The sequence below is a fragment of the Miniopterus natalensis genome, chromosome 15 (genome assembly GCF_054644295.1).
Source record: "Miniopterus natalensis isolate mMinNat1 chromosome 15, mMinNat1.hap1, whole genome shotgun sequence".
Lineage (NCBI taxonomy): Eukaryota > Metazoa > Chordata > Mammalia > Chiroptera > Miniopteridae > Miniopterus > Miniopterus natalensis.
The window spans coordinates 44,203,159-44,219,506 of record NC_142095.1 but is presented as its reverse complement, the minus strand read 5'-3'; the positions used below and the strand labels follow the sequence as shown (position 1 = coordinate 44,219,506).

At 46.1% G+C, this 16,348-nt stretch overlaps 1 protein-coding gene across 2 annotated transcripts in view; it reads left to right on the top strand.

The window, feature by feature from the left end:
* The window catches only part of CADPS (calcium dependent secretion activator), a 434,238-nt gene that overhangs the window by 254,145 nt on the left and 163,745 nt on the right, over positions 1-16,348 (top strand). For both annotated transcript variants that reach the window (XM_087825065.1, XM_087825064.1), the window contains exon 8: positions 5,976-6,115. In XM_087825065.1, the coding sequence (XP_087681191.1) occupies positions 5,976-6,115 (140 nt within the window). The remainder of the gene's footprint in view (positions 1-5,975; positions 6,116-16,348) is intronic.

Sequence of the window (16,348 nt, the reverse complement as noted above, 5' to 3'; positions counted from 1 at the left end):
CTCTACATGGACTGTGCCACATTGAGCAAGTCCTTCAACCTCTCTCAGCCTCAGCTTCCCCTCCCCAAATCCGGTTACCACAACGCGCACTGCAGAAGACAGAGCAGGGTTCTCACACCTTCCAACCCAAACATCCTGTAGATCAAGGCGTTCCCATGCCCTTTACTATCCTGAAGTGAAAGTCTTAGGTATTTAACAAACCTACCCACATAACACTCTTTAAATAGACACAGCATATAAAGGGGAAGTAAAAGAGAATTAAACAGTAATTATTTAATTTCAAAATGTGAAGCACCAGGCACGACTGCACTAGGCCTAGGGAAGGGGCCCCACATGGAGCGTCACTGTGACGGGGCAGCTGCAAGTTGACAACTCAAAAGCCTAAGGACCAGTACACTGATTTCTTGAATCGACAAACAAGTCTTGGTAACAAAATTTTCTTGATTTCCCTGGAAAGATGCCAAAAATTCGTTGAGTGTATGTGTAAAAAAAAATTAGAATCTGGACTCAGTTCATTATAAACAGGCTTTTCCACCTCCATTCATGTTCAGTGGGAATATTTAAAAGTCAGGGAGATGCAGGAAATTCCTTATCGGAAAAGATGATCTCGCTCCTCTCCTGGACTTTCAGTATCCCTGGGCCCCGCCCGGTCAACACCAGGAGAGCTCAGCACCAATTATTTTTTCAACCATAAATGTCCTCCCCAGTTTTTGCAAGATCCGGGGCCAGGGGGATTGTACCACCGCCTTTGAGCACTACTGGGATAACAAAGATATTTCTTCTGGCGTCTCAGCTACTGATGCTGCACCAAAAAGCGAGTAGTATTTTCAGGCTGTAAGTTAGCCAGCTTGACACGCTCCCATCACTCACTCTCACTGCCTGTAGTAAAATCTGAGCTCGGAAGCGCAGCCTACAAGGGCGCGGCTGACCCCTGCCTGGGCTTCTGCCCGCCCCCTCAGCCCACTTGCTGCCACTGTGCCCAGGATCCTTAGTCGAATGCCAGTCCCTCAAACAAACCGAGTTCTTTCCTGTCTCAGGGGGCTCCTCTCTGCCTGGAGCCCTGGCCCCACCACCCAAATCTTTGAAAGGCTGCTATTTATAAATGCCCCTCCTGGGAGAGCCTTTGGGGACTGCCCACCCTCCTCTTGCTACCGAAGACCCCATTCACGCCCTCCACTGAACCCATCCCCAGGGAGAGAGAGAGAGAGAGAAAGAACTTACAGAAATGTTGGCCTCTGTCTCCCCCAGACTGCGAAAGCTCCAAGGAGACAGAAACCTAAACTATTTTGTCCCGCATCCCCGCCCCCCCCCCCCCCCCAGAGCCCAGCACGTAGACTCTCAAGGCTGAACGGATAATCCCTTCCGAAAGCTGTGTGACTTCAGACCAGACTTTGAGCCTTTCTGGGCCTCTGACATTTTATCTAGAGGACAAGAGAATGCCCCAGGCAAGCACAGGGGCGCCCGTGGCCACGCCAGCAGGAACACATTAGCCACGCTTCCTGCCTTCTTCCTTTGTCCTTCCTTGCTCTGCCTGTCATCTGTAGACCCGACCTGGAGTCACATTGCTAGGACCCACGCCACAGATGGAAGTAAAACAAAAAGTGAACAAGGGTAACAGCAAAAAGAGTGCCCTCTGCCCCCTGCCAAAAAGGGAGGGGAATGAAAGAAGACGGTCAGGGTTTTCTTTCAGAAATGAAAAGTATTTATTTCTGTCCCTAGGGAAAGAGAGACACACAGATGGGGAAGCAGCTTCCCTTTTATTCTTCTTCAAACTTCTTTTCCATGGAGAATCATGTCAAGAGCCATGAGCGTCTCAGAGCACTAGGGTATTAATGTCAGAGGAGACGAGTCCAGAACTCAACCTGAGTCTGCCAAGGGCTCTGGGGGACCCAGGAGCCCCTGGAAATTGTTTGCAAATGGTGGAGGGATATGTGCGCTTCTCTGGACTCACTAGTTTAAAGCTTTCGCCAGCTTCTCAAAGCTGTTCCCACTCAGAAAAGTTAAAACCACTGGGCTCGTCAAACCCTTTCATTTTAAAAATGAGAGAACTGATTCCCGAAGAAGGCAGGAAACTTGCCCAGAGCCACCCAGTTCGCTGGGGCCCATGCACAGCTGTCCCCTTTCCATTGGCCAGACCACTGTCCTAAGGGCTTTATGCGCAGCCCCTCACTGAGTCTTCGCCATGACCCTCATGAGGCAGCTACAGTTGTCGCTCCTCCGGTCCAGGTGAGCACACTGGGTCCGGAGGTGGCAGCTTACCAGGAATGATGTTGCCTCATCTCCAGGGCCATTTTTACTACCCCTCGGTGTCCTCAGCAAAAACAGACCCCTCAGCTCTGCGCCCATGAGCTTGCCGCAGCTCCCACACAGCCATTCTTCCCTTAATAAATCATTCCCTCTTATACATTCCCCCAGATACTAGCCTACACTTGCTGCCGCCAAAGCAGCTTTCCAGCTGCAGCGGAGCTGCCTGCCTGGCCTCATGCCAGCTGGGGCGCCCTCTGCCGGCGGCACCTCCACAGGCAGCCGCTGGGTGACTACTGAGCCAGCTTTTTAGCCTGAAGCCATTCATTCCTTGGCGCCCTCAGGACACAGCCACATTCGAAATCCCCATTCTACGTTCATTCCTTCAATAATATTAATTTGTCCCATCTTTACTATGTTTCATTTTTATTAACCTTTCTAATTTAAAAAATACATGCATGCTGTAAAAAATTCAAATGGACATGGAGTGAAATTACTAATCCCTTCACCTCACCCTGGTATCGTTCCCCAAAGAAAGAACCTTGTTTTCCGTTTATTGTATGTTCTTCCCCAAATAGTCTCTGCATGTACAAGCATAGCCTATACAAGCATATGCGTATATATCCCTCTTTTAAAAGAGAGCACAGTAGGAAGTTATTGTATACCTACTGCTCTGCACTTTGCTTGAAATATCAGTGAATTTGGAGATTAGTCCATATCAGCCATATTGACTTCCCTCCTGTTTTCATAGCTGGGTAGTATTCCATTGTGTGGATGCATCCTAATTTATTTAGGTTGTTTCCAGTCTTTGGCTATATAAACAATGTTTCAGTAAATAATCTTCAATTTATTTCTTTGCACACATGGGTGTGTATGTATAGGACAAATGTCAAAAAATATTTTGCTGAATGAAATTTGAATTTTGATAGATACTGTCAAATTGTCCCCTAAAGAGTAGTATACACCAATTTATACTTCTACAAAAGGCATAAGAATGACTGCCTCCCCACCCCCATGACTACACTTCAATACTGTCCAATTTTTTTAAAATATGTTTTTATTGATTTCAGAGAGAGCAAGGGAGAGGAAGAGAGAGATAGAAACATCAATGATGAGAGTCATTGATCAGCTGCCTCCTGCCCCCTACTAGGGATCAAGCCCAAAACCTGGGCATGTGCCCTGACCGGGAATCGAACCGTGACCTCCTGGTTCATAGATCGACGCTCAGCCGCTGATACTATCCAATATTTATGCATCGAATATGATTGTAGGCCCACTGTGTTCTGTCATTTGTGCTACACACAGAACAAACAGGAATAGTGATAGGCAAAAATTCTTAACCTCAAAAAACTTAAACGGCTGTAGACATAAAAACTAGGCCTTATAGGGCAGTGTGGTGAAGGACACCTGGGAGCACATAGCAAGGGGACACAATCCAGTCTGAGGGGAGGGGATGCCTTCCCAGCCAGGGGCACGGAGGTAGGGAGGGATATCTCAGCCAAGTCTTGAAGGGGACCGGCCAGGTAAAGGCTCAGGGTGAAACAGTCCCCTGGAAGGACCTGCCTGTGCCCAGGTAACTAAGAGAGCGGGGCCCGGCTGGCTGGCAGCCTACCGCTTCCTGCAGGGGGCCGGTGTGTTCCCACATCAGCATCACCACATCAAAGCGCAGCACACATGGGCCTCGGCTGAGATGACGAAGTGCTTGATTAGCAGCCTGGAATGTCCAGATGAGGTGTCTGGACTGTGCGGGGCTTATGTGCACCCAGAAGGACCCTAATAATTCAGCAAGGTTGACACATACAAAGGAGTCGTCGACCCATCAGAAGGGTGGGGTGAAGGTGGAGGAGAAATGCAGTGACCTCATCTCCCATCCACCCTGGAGAGGAGGTCTCCCCAGGGAGCCCCCACGTGGGGGAAGAAGTCTTTGTAGAGAGGCCAGTATTGAGCTGAGGCCATTTGCATTGGCAAACGGACACCACATTGGCAGTGGGAAACCTGCCCAGAACCATATGGTGGGAGGCCTGTTAACGAGCTCCGGGTGCCCAGAGCTCTGCTCCCACCGACTCTGCCAAACGGGCAGGAGCAGAAGGTGGCCAGGGCCTTGCCTGCTGTCGTCCGGCCCTGGCTGGGGCTTCTCCTCTCAGCACCCCCCTTTCCTTGCTTCCCAGCACATCACCCCACCTCCCCACTCAAGCCACCAGAGCTCAGGAGAGAGGGTTAGTTTCGCTGGCATCAGCAGCCCTTCCTCCCATCTCTCCAAGGCTCAGGTCTCAGGATATGGAAGTGATAGGGTGACGGAGGGACGGCATTCTCTTGAGGGAAGGGAGTGGTGTTCACCCCTCTGTGGCACCCTGACTTACTCATTTACATCTGATGTCCTCCAGCATGTCCAAGTCCGCTAGTGCCAGTTAAGTGAACTTAAACATTTTATGATAGAATTTTAACTAAATTAACCCTCACAAAATGAACGAATGGCCTGAAAAGATTACTACAGAGGAGCTCTGGTTTGAAGATAATACTAATATTGCGAACCTGGCAAATGACACAAAAACAAGGAAGCTGCCCCCAGTCCTGCTCGCAAGAGCTCCGTCACCCACCCCGAGAGAAAAACAGCCCAGTACAATCAGACAGGATCCGACATCAGTCAACATGTTATGAAATTATTTACAAGGCTATGGAAATGCAGATTTACATCCAGTATCAGTCAGCCTTGCCCTAAATATATACGGTTAAATACAGCTAATAATGGAACAAAGCCACCACAATTAGCAAGATACTTAAACTATAGTTTTTGTCTTTGCCCATTTTTTAAGACTTCTATGTTTATGTATGTTTTATGATATATGTAGTTCATGTTAACACAAAGTAAACATATAAACATCCCACTCCTTCCAAGTGCATGTTCCCCAGGTCCCACCCGGCTCCCGAGAACTCCTTCCCCTCAGGTGCAGAAGGGGACGCACTGAGCGCCTCACTCGCAGCCTCGGAGGCAGTGAGAACAGGCGCATGTCCCTCATCAGAGCGCCATCTCCAAGGCACACTGGTGGGGGCCGTCCCAGGCGCCAGCCCTTCCTCAGCTGTGCACCCCCTTCAGGGCCAGGACAGAGCTGGTTGTCATGGGATAAGATGAAAGGTACAGCTGGGGGGAAAAAGGGCAGCAGAAACTGGGCTGAGATGTGTGACTGTCAGCAAGTCCCCTCCCTTCTCTAAATGGCATATTTCCATCCATCAAATAAGGTCCCACCCACCTTCCCTGCAGCCTCTGAGGGATTTCTCCTGCTGAAATGGTGGAAGGAATCCCACAGAATGGAAGAAGAGTGGACTCTCAGTGCCCTCTGACACGTAAGGGTGTCTCTCCCCTCACACCCCGTCTTCTTATGTGAAGAGCATGCCGGCGGAGAGCAGGCTCCAGTACTTCTGAGTTTGGAAAGTGCAGAAGCGAGATCACAGAAATCGCCATCCTTACTTTAGAGAATTAGCCAGGGAAGGAGAGGAGGGGGCAGAGGGCACCATTTCTGCCCTCTGGCCTGGCAGGAGGCAGCCGAGGTTGGTAGGTGGAGCCTTGGATTTGAGTCCCACGCCCAGGCCTCCTCTTCATGTGACGCTTTCCCTCTGGCTATGGAACCCGGACAGGACACTACTTCTCTGCAGCAAAGTTTCTCATCGGTAAAAACATGCCCATCACAGTGTTTCTATTTTCTGGCTAAGATGATTGTCTTTTATCCCAACAGGTTATTCTCCATCCCACCCCGAACAGCCCCAAACAGTCAGAGTGGCACAAAATGACAGTCTCCAAAAACTGCCCCGATCAAGACCTCAAAATCAAGCTTGCCGTCCGAATGGATAAACCTCAAAACATGAAGCATTCTGGGTAAGTGTTGGACACACTTCCATTCATTTCTTAAAATATTTTTTAAATAGAAAACCTGATCCTCAGTGAATCACATGGAAAGAATTATAAAGGATTCGTGCGAGGTTATTAAAACACTCTGATATTTACAGTCGTCCCTCGGCGCCCATGGAGAATTGGGTCCAGGACGCCCTACAGATACAGTGGCGTAGGACTTGCATGTAACTTAGGCACATCCTCGCATATACTTTAAATTATTCCTAGATTCCTTGTAGTTTCTAATACAATGTAAATGCTATGTAAATAGTTGTTAGTCTGTATTGTTTAGGGAGTGATAACAAGAAAAGTCTATCCATGTTCAGTGCAGACGCAACCATCTAGGCCTAACTATATCAGCAACAACGTACCATTTCTAGAATATTTTTGATCATAGCTGTTTGAATCGCAGGACACAGAACCCATGGGTCCAGAGGGCCAGTTGTGCTATGCTTCCTCAGGTCTCAGGATTACTGCGCTGTATTTGCATTGGTGGTAACTGTCAAGACAGAACCATTTCCTTCTCTCTCTGGCCAGGACGTATAGTGCATCCCCTGCCTCACTAGCAGCATCCTGGGTGATTCTGGTTTGGAGGTTTTGTTGGCTTCAAATACCATTTCAAAGGCATTCCGATTTTCCAGACTCTATGAATCACTCCCTTGCACCTTTGTTAACAGCCACATGCAGTTGCCATAGGCGACCTTCAAACAATCAACTCACATTGAATCAGTATTAGTGTGTAGAGTAGCTTTTCAATAAACAACAACAAAATAGAAAATGTATGATCAGCATTAGTTTCTTAAGATTTGAGAATGACCAGTTAAGTAATTTCAAACAGAATTAAAGAAGGTAAAATATAGTTTTATTTTACAGATAAAATTAATGATTTCTATAGAAAATGTTTACTGACAATTGGGTATATGCTGAGCGAATGGCCTATTAAACAACACTGCTTAGACCCCACTATCTCAGGAAATGTGACCACCACGTAGGGAGGAGTTGTGCCATATAGTTCTGGACAGAGAACATTTAACCAACAGAAGGGAATGGATTGTTTTTCAAGGATTCTGCAGGTACCATTTGCCAACCAGCTATAACTATGCTTAGCCCCTCTGGTCAATGGAAATATCTCAAATTTTGGGGGTATGTATGTTTATGAGAGGCTTAAAGTGGCAAGACTGACATGAAAACTGAGATTGCTTATATACTAGAGGTTTGGGGGAGTCAGAAACCCACACCAGGGTCTAGCTGCTGATTCAAAGAGAAGCCCAGGAGCAGTCCAGGAGGGAGGATGAGGGCCAGAAGCACAGCCCCCAGCAGACGGGCAGCACATGGTCGGTCAGAACAGAGCCGAGCCTTGGTGCCTCGGATTGCTGGGGAGCAGACAGGTTCCTACCAGTCAGGGGACTGGAGCGCTCCCGCATGGGGACTCTGGAAGAAGCAAAGATTTTTCAGGAGCTGGAGACCTGGCACTGAAGCTGAGCATGGCTTGGATTTGGAAAATTAACATGGCCTTGTCTTGAGGCCAAACTCAGAGCTTGACATGGGATTATGGCAAAGCTCTTTGCTTGCAGCCATGCGAAGACTGCGGGGCGTGAGCCTGGCCCTTGCTACACACTGAGTCTTTTTTCAACCTTCCATCTCCTCAATTAGATCAGAGTCTATGAAAATGTTCATGAGATATTTCTGAGATGTTGGCATATATCCCCAGAATGTTCAGTGGGAATTCTCCCTCATATCTCTTCCCCTTCAAGGCACACACCAAGGTTTCAAGCAAATAGTTTGAGAATTCTGTTGGGTTTCTGCAGCACACAGGGGAAATTCTGCATTTTCAGCAAAACACTGGCACACAGAGAGAGACAGAGAAGTGAGGAGGGGGGAGACCAAAGAGAAAGGACAAAAGTATGAATGAATGTACCTGTCCTCAACACTGCCTTTTGAAAACTTCCTTAAAAAGACCAGCAGCTCATTCCAGGCCCTTGGAAGCCCTATGCTAGGAGTTTCACAAATACTCTCATTGCATCCCCATGGCAAACCTTTGACGTAGGTATTATTTTCCCCATTAGACAAATTCCCACATTCTTGTCATGGACTCTGTTAGAATTTGAACTATCTGATCTGGATTCAGTAACTTTTCTGTTGATTTATTTGTAAAATTATTAACATATTTCAGGTGCCTTGACCCTATAGATGAAAGAAGAAATATGTAGCTCACTTCTGCCATCTTCTGTAGCTATTTAATCCACTAGACTGCCATTTAAAGATTACCCCTGCCAGGAAATATACAAAGAGGGCCTAGAATAGCCCTGAAAAGTGAACAATAGATACCTTAATATAACACCATCAGCCCTACTGTGGTCTGAACCAGAGATGATTCACGGAAAATGGAAATATTATAAACTACTTTTTTTTTTCCTCATGTAAACTTAAAATAGCTTTACTGAGCCCCATTGTGTGGGAGAGAATGATGGGGACATCAGAGCACTGTCACTGCTTGGAGGATTAGGGAGAGGAAGGAATGTTTAAGAAGTATGGCTGAGGTTATAAACGTATCCACTTTGATGTGTACTGAAACATAAAAGGAAACTCAGAATTACTACTCAGATTGTGGTTCATTGAATGAGCCACGGACCCATTCAGAATAACTTTCTTTACTGAATAGGAAAAGGTCCAGTCAGAACATCAACACTGCTTTTTGGCCTTAAGACATCGGTACCTGGGCATATTTGAGAATTAGCAACTCCTCGGTGGCTTTCCAAGCAGTATCTTTTACATCCACGTGGTGCTTTAAGTTCAGGGAGTACATTCACTTGCATTAGCTCACTTTGTCCCTGGAACAGCCTCACAAGGGTTAGGCAGTATTGTCCCCCCATCTTAACAAATGGCCCTCTTCACCAGTTGCTCAGACTAAGACCCTTGGAATCATCTTTGACGTTTCTCTTTCTCTCTTACCCCTCACCTCATCCATCATCAAAGTCTCTTCACTCCACCTTCAGAATAAAATCCACAGTCCAGCCTCCCAGTACCACCTCCCCATCACCATCCGAATCCAAGCCCCCATTACTTCTCCCCTCACCTGTTGTGCTTGCGTCGTAAGCAGTCCACCTGCTGTCCTTGCCTCCCCGGAATCTATTTCCCACCTGAAGCCAGAGTAATTCTTTTGCAAAACACAAGTCAGATCCTGCTGCTCAAATGCTGGAGAAGCTCCACTGATTCCCCACCATGTTCAGAAGTCAACGTTGTCACCATGGCTACGGGGGCCTATCTGATGAAGACTTCACTCACCTATCTGACCTTGATCACTGCTCCAGACATGTTGGCCTCCTTGCTGTTCCCAAAGACTCTAAGTGCACCCCAACCACAGGGCCCTTGTCCTCACTGTTTCCTCTGCTTTGAATGTTCTTTTTCCCCCATGCTGGCTGATGTCCACATGGCTCACCTCGATTTCTGCATGTCTCTGCACCTTACTAGAATGCCTTTCCTGGCCCTCCTTCTTACTCTGCTTTATTTTTATTGGAGCACTTATCATCATCTCACATATCATATATTTCTCTATTAGTGTGTTGTCTGTCTTCCCCACTAGAGTGTGAGCTCCTTGTCTTTAGGGACAATTGTCTCCTTTGTTCGAGGTAGAAGCTATAGGGCCTGATGTGTGGTAAAAGTCCAATAAATTATTTGTTGCATAAGTAAGTGAATGAATGAATCCCTATTTTATAAATAAGTAACTGAGGCTCAGAATGCTGAAAAGACTTGCCCAAGTCAGAGTAAGATAGGTCTAGAATCGTTTCAGTTCAACCTTAACTGTGGATCTGAAACTTAAATTAAATGAACCACAGTCCACCAACCCCGAGTAATTCACAGCAATTCTGATTTTCCTTTTATGTTTTGACAAATCTTAAAGAGAATAGTTTATAAGTCTCAGCTGTGCTTCTCAAAATCCCCTTTCCTCTTTCATTTTCTTATCGGTGCCCTTGCTCTAGACTCCTTGATCTTCAAAACCATTGCACTCCTCTCTCCTCCCCATAAATCTCCAAGACACTTCACATGTTAGCTGTGACTCAAATGAAACTACTTAGACTGGACTGACTGAATATTTTTAGTATTTCCTTTTATGTCCCTTCTTGGCTGATTTTCTATAAATGTCAATTATACCTAGTCAATTGACCAAATCTTCTAAATCCTTACTGACTTTGTATCAATTATTAATAGAGAGACATTGAAATCTCTCACTATAACTGTGGATTTGTTTGTTTTTCTTTATAGTTCTGTCCATTTTTGCTTAATATATTTTAAACTGCTGTCTCTGTTACTAGATGCATAAACATTTAAGATTATTATATCTTCTTGATGAATTGACCCCTTTATCACTATGAAATGATCTTCTTTACTTCTAGTGATATTCTTTGCCATAAAAATTACTTTGCAAATATAGTCACTCCAGATTTTTTCAAAAACTAATGTTAGCATCTTAAATTCTTTTCCATTATTGAAATTTTTTTACCTGTCTATGTCTTTAGTGTCAAAGTGCATTTCTTATAGGCAGCATGGATTTGGGTCTAGATTTTTAAATCCACCCCGAAGCTCCGCCTTTTAAGATCGTCTATTTGTATTTAATGTAATTACTGAAATGGTTAGGTTGAAATTAAATTGCTGTTTGTCGTCTTGCTAGATGTTTTCTGTTTGTTCCATCTGATCTTTGTTTCCTTTTTCCTCTTTTTCTTCCTTCTTCTGAATTTTGATCCCATTTTATCTTCTTTATTGTATTAGCAAATAGAAATGCCGACTAGGTCAGCTGCCTGAATGTAATGCTTGGCTCTACCACTTACTATCTGAGGGCAAGTTGCTTAACCTCTCTGGACCTCATCTTGCTGAGCCTAAAATGGAGGTAATGATAGCGTCAGCCTCTGGGGTTGTTGTGAGGATTATACGAGTTGATAAATGTCAAGCATTTAGATACATGATCAGAGCTACAGCTACAGCGGCGGTGGTGGTGGTCGTCATCATGGGTGCTTTGCACCTTTCCACAGCCCATGTCCCCTGCTGGGCTGCTGCAAGAAGACTGAGACAATGCAATCTTGGTGCCTGCCTTGTTCTCTCCCATTCCCCACGGACGGGGCGGGGGGGGGGGGGGCTTCTGGGTAGGAATCATGGTTTTTGTCTCACTGTGACTACTCTTCTTAGAAAAAAAATTGTCATGAAGAGTTTCTGGCAAAAATATCTGCCCAGAGAGAACAAATGCCTCCCTCTCCACGTCAACCAGAGCAGCACCAGCCCCTCAATTCTGGGATGACTGTCCCTTTTTATCATATACCCTGGGTGCTGCCCTGCCAAGTAGCCAGGGTAGGGGACACTGAGGTTAGGGAGTCTTCCATGCATTTGCCTGGAATTCCTGAGACTTAAGTTGAACCCAAGTGCACCTTCCTTGTCTCTTTTTAGTCCTTTGTAGTTCACTCTGGGTGCTCTTATAACTAAAATGCCCCCAGGGAATGACAGGGATGTCAGTGACCCACTGGCTTGGGATTTACCAAAATGCTAGAGGAAAGGATGCATTAGCATCATGATGCAAAATGGGACCTGGAGATCCAAACCCAGACACGTGTTCCTCACTTTATTTCCCAGTAGATATGTGCCCAAAAGCAGAACAAAAATTGAAATAAAGAATCCAAAGTTGAATCCTTTGCAAAGTTGGTAGTTACAGACTCTTTCTATTAGGACTGTTATTTCTACTACTAGCATGACTACTAGTAGCAGCAAGAATTACAACAAACAACAACGCCTGACATTATCAAGATCTTACTACGTTCCAGGTATTGCACTATACATGTGACATGCGTCATCTCCACCAGTCCCCACGACAACCGATGGAGTTGGTCCTGCGCTACTTTCATTTACAGCTGAGGAAACTGAGGCCCAAGGCAGCTAAACCAAGGGATCCCTAATGGCAGGCCCAGAATTCTCACCTAGGTCTTCCCGCTCTAACTCTGAGCTAGAACCACCAGGCTAAGCTTATGCTCACTACACAGAATGCTGATTAATCTACTCATGCATCCAGATTTCCACATACCCGGACTGTCTGGGGAGAGAGGTGAGGGCCACCGATGCCCACACCGGTAGAGCTGTCTGCAGCGTGAGGAGCTGGAGGGCAGACCTGTGTCTGCAGACAGACTTCATCTGCTCCAGGTGCTTCGCAGCCTGTTTCATGAGCGCATCTCAACCTGAGAGAAGCCAGAGCAGGAGCTGACTAGACAGAAGCAGGACGTTGCAGCCCTCAGTCTTCCTCCGTTTTGACACCTTCTGGTGTGTGCAAAATCAGCGATGAATTCTGAGGCAAACCTCTGAGGGAAAGCCCCTCCTTCACCCAGACCCACCACTCCTTTCCAAGGAGGACTGCTGCCTTCCTCGGATCCACTCAGCCTGCCCATCCAGGGCCTTTCACCAGGAGTGCTCTCTGTTCAGTTGAAATAACTACCCATGTTCTTATTTCCACAAGAAACCACATCTGTCATCTAGGCTAGGAGGAAATATATGCAAATAAAAAGAGGGAGCCCACTTTGTATGTCATTAACTACTTTAATCCTCATGACAACCCTGGAAATAGGTACAGTTAATATTATCCCCATAGTACAGATGAGAAAACTAAGGCAGAGATAAGTCTAGTAACTTGCCCAAGGTCACACACAAACCTAGGCAGCATGGCTCCACATTCCAGCTCTCAACCCTTCCATGTGGGTATAAAGAATTCCTGTAATGTGTGTGGCATTGCACAGCAGACTAGTGCAGCTTCTCTGAGCAGGAGCTAGTATTTTTATTCTGAAGGAAAAGTTAATGATTCAATACGAATTACATTCTATGGGAACCAGTGAACTTTTCCTACTTCCATTCTCATCAATTAAAACTATACACGCTTTAGACGTAGTAGCTGTGTTCACTGTTTCTGATCTCTTCATGTGGATTTAAGTTAAGGGGAGAGAGAAATGAGCAGTAGCTGCCAGATATAATTTCAGGAAAGTATGAGACTTACAACCTGCCAGTCATTACTAAAAATATAAAATCTTTCACACATTTTCTTTATTTGATCTTTTATTTCATCTGTGTACATATGTCCAAGGAGATTTCCTTTCACACATCTAGCTATGATTTGCTGCAAGCAATGATATGCTTTCCTCTGTCCACGGAGATGTTTTATTTTCAGGCAGACTTTTATTGGGCATCTACCTCCTGCCATGCTTCATGCTCATACTTCACAAGCATCATCTCATTTAATCCCCTCTGCTCCCTGGCCCTGTTTTCACAAGGTCAAGCAGCTTGCCCAGCATCCCAGAGTAACAGGCAGAACTGGAACTGGAAGGGTATGCTCAGTACCAGCACAGACCAGTAACCCTCCCTCTCCTTGTCCCTGGCCAAGCCCCCCCTTTATGTCCATTTCTGCCGTGAGCATGGTAATATATTATTTCAAGGAGGTGGAGAGCACTGTCCAGGACGCCTAGATTCACGTAACAGCAGAGCTGACCGAGTTGCCTTCAGGGTGATGAACAGCCATCCAACCGCTCCCACAGCCTCAGCCTCGGCCCAGCCCAGCCTCTCTCGGCTTCACACTGTAACCCTCTCCTCACTGGCCCCCCTTGCCCCTCCCATCTATAGCACACTCACTGCCGCAGCCACTGGGAGCATCCTAAATATAAATATAATTTTGTCACTCCCCTGCCTGAAACCCTCCCCTAGCCTTCCATCCTTATTTAGAATGAGTGTATTAATGATACAGTTTACCAATTTAAAATATCACTGTCTGCTATGTGTGAATGGAGTTTGAGGCAAGAGAGAAACCAGGGAGACCAGTAAGGAGCCTGTTGCCACGGCCCAGGTGGACATGGCGGTGATTAGGGGGTGGCAGTGGAGATAGAAATAGTCAGGATATACTTTGGAAGGAGAGCGCGAAAAGCTTGGTGACGCATTGCATGTCTTTATGCAATGTTTTTAAATCTCATCAGAAAGCATTATAAAGATCACTCTGGTTTCCCAAGAACACGGCATTCAAAGCCAATTAAAATATAGAAAATAGCCTGGTTGGTGTGACTCAGTGGTTGAGAATCGACCTAGGATCCAGGAGATCGCAGTTGGATTTCTGGTCAGGGCACATGCCTGGGTTTTGGGCTCGATCCCCAGTAGGGGGTGCGCAGGAGGCAGCCGATCAATGACTCTCATCATTGATCTTTCTATCTCTCCTTCTCCCTCTCCCTTCCTCTCTCTGAAATCTATAAAAACATTTCAAAATTAAATAAAATATAGCAAATATTTATTCACCACCTACAGTTGACCGTTAGATGATGCCGCAGTTAGAGACACCAACCCCCGAGCAATTGAAAATTCATGTATGACTTTTGACTCCACAGGCAGCCCTTCCGACTGTGAATCTGACATCCACAGATTCATTCCTGGGAGCCTGAGGTTGGGAAACAGCGGTTGGGAACGTTGAAAATTCTGTTTTTGATCTGCTGTTGAACCCGCGAGTGTGAGACCCGAGGATTAGACAGGCTGACTGAATTTACTAAAAAACTCAGAGTATTAGTGGACACGCACAGTTCAAGGGCCAGCTGTATAAGGAACTGTACTAGGAAATTAAACGGGAGATGTTTCTGTGCTAGAAACTTAGACAGAAGGAGCAAGGCTCCTTCCCTGGAGGAGCTCACAGTCCAATACATCTGATAAAAAAGAAAAGCGAATGAATTCTTGCTACCAGCAGAATTTATTTACGGGGCCCAGGAGGTGGTGACATCAAGGTAAGGACTGAAACTTAGGAAGAATGTGAGCTGGAACCTCAGGTGCGGGGAGAAGGCCTTCCAGGCAGCGCAACACGCACACAGTTACGGAGTGGCAAGGCCATGATGTGGTCGGAATTACAGACAATACCATGCACAGATGCCGAGTCTAGAGCTAGCCAGGCCCAGAGGAGGAAGAGATCTCTAGTCTAAGTCAGGCCAAGAGGCTGGATTTTGTCTTTAGAGGCTAAGGTTTCCCTGAGTGTATTCATACCACTAGAGGTACCCAGCGTCATTTCACTATACACAGACAAGCATGTGTTAGTTAGGTGGTTACTTATGTATTTTAATGTGTGCTGCATAATATACAATGAGTGTACGAAGGTTACAATATGAAGTCTTCTTTCTAAATAAATTTATTCATGCAAAATAAGCCAACTTAAAGAACAATTTCAAGTAAATCATAGAATAAATAGGTGGGCAAATATAGGATAATTCATGAAAGTGGAATGTGAATGGCCAGAGTTTGGGGCTCCCTTTGTGTAAGTGGGGGAGACCCACTGAAGGATCACTGGCAAGGGAAGGCCTGATGGCATTGGCAGACGGCGGGCTATATCTCCTGACAGGAGGGTGACAGTCATTCTGGGGTCCCTGGAACCCATGCAGAGATTCCCCTATAGCAAACCTGTGGCCTGGGCCTGTAATGGAGGAGGTGTGAAGTGAAAAGACTGAGCAGGGAGAAGAGTTTCGCAGAAGGTAAAATCACCTGCTCTTGGCAATCTAGGAACAAGGAGTGAGCAGAAGGCCCCAGGGTGACTGACTCCCAGGTTTCCGGCTTGAAGGTATGAGTAGATTTTGGCCACCAGCCACTCCAAGGACCCTTGAAATTTGTCAAACAGTATACATTTTAATTAGGTGCATTCTTCTTTATGTTCCAAAGAGGAAATTCTGTCTGACTCTTGGTGAAGTGAGGACTTGGAAGTTGTCCATTTGGTTTTGATAGCAGGTAGAGTCTGATTTAGACCCGAGTGTTTGAGTGTATCGGGGGATGGCCAGAGCTCTCCCCACTTGGCCTAACACAACCCGAAAACCAGCAGCTCGCTTCCTTGATCAATGCCGGTTCAACATGTGACAATGCACAAGGCCCACGGGATAATTCATGAACGGATTAGCAACACTGGTCTTAAAATCTCCAGACAGCTTTGACCTGTGCCCCTATAGTTCTTATTTCACTTTTCAGTATAAAGGTGAATTTCCATCAACAGAAGAGCATTTAGGGAAAGGAGAGGGGTTCAGGGAGGACTTTCTATGTCAACTTGACATTTCTTCCCTGTAATACAGCTGCATTTGGCAAAATCACAGCAAAAGAATGTGAGGGAAAGTTTTCCGGAGTGAAACTTGACAAGAGGGGAAGGAATTGGTAGCTGTGAGATTTAGCGCTCATTTCTTCTCGGCACGACAC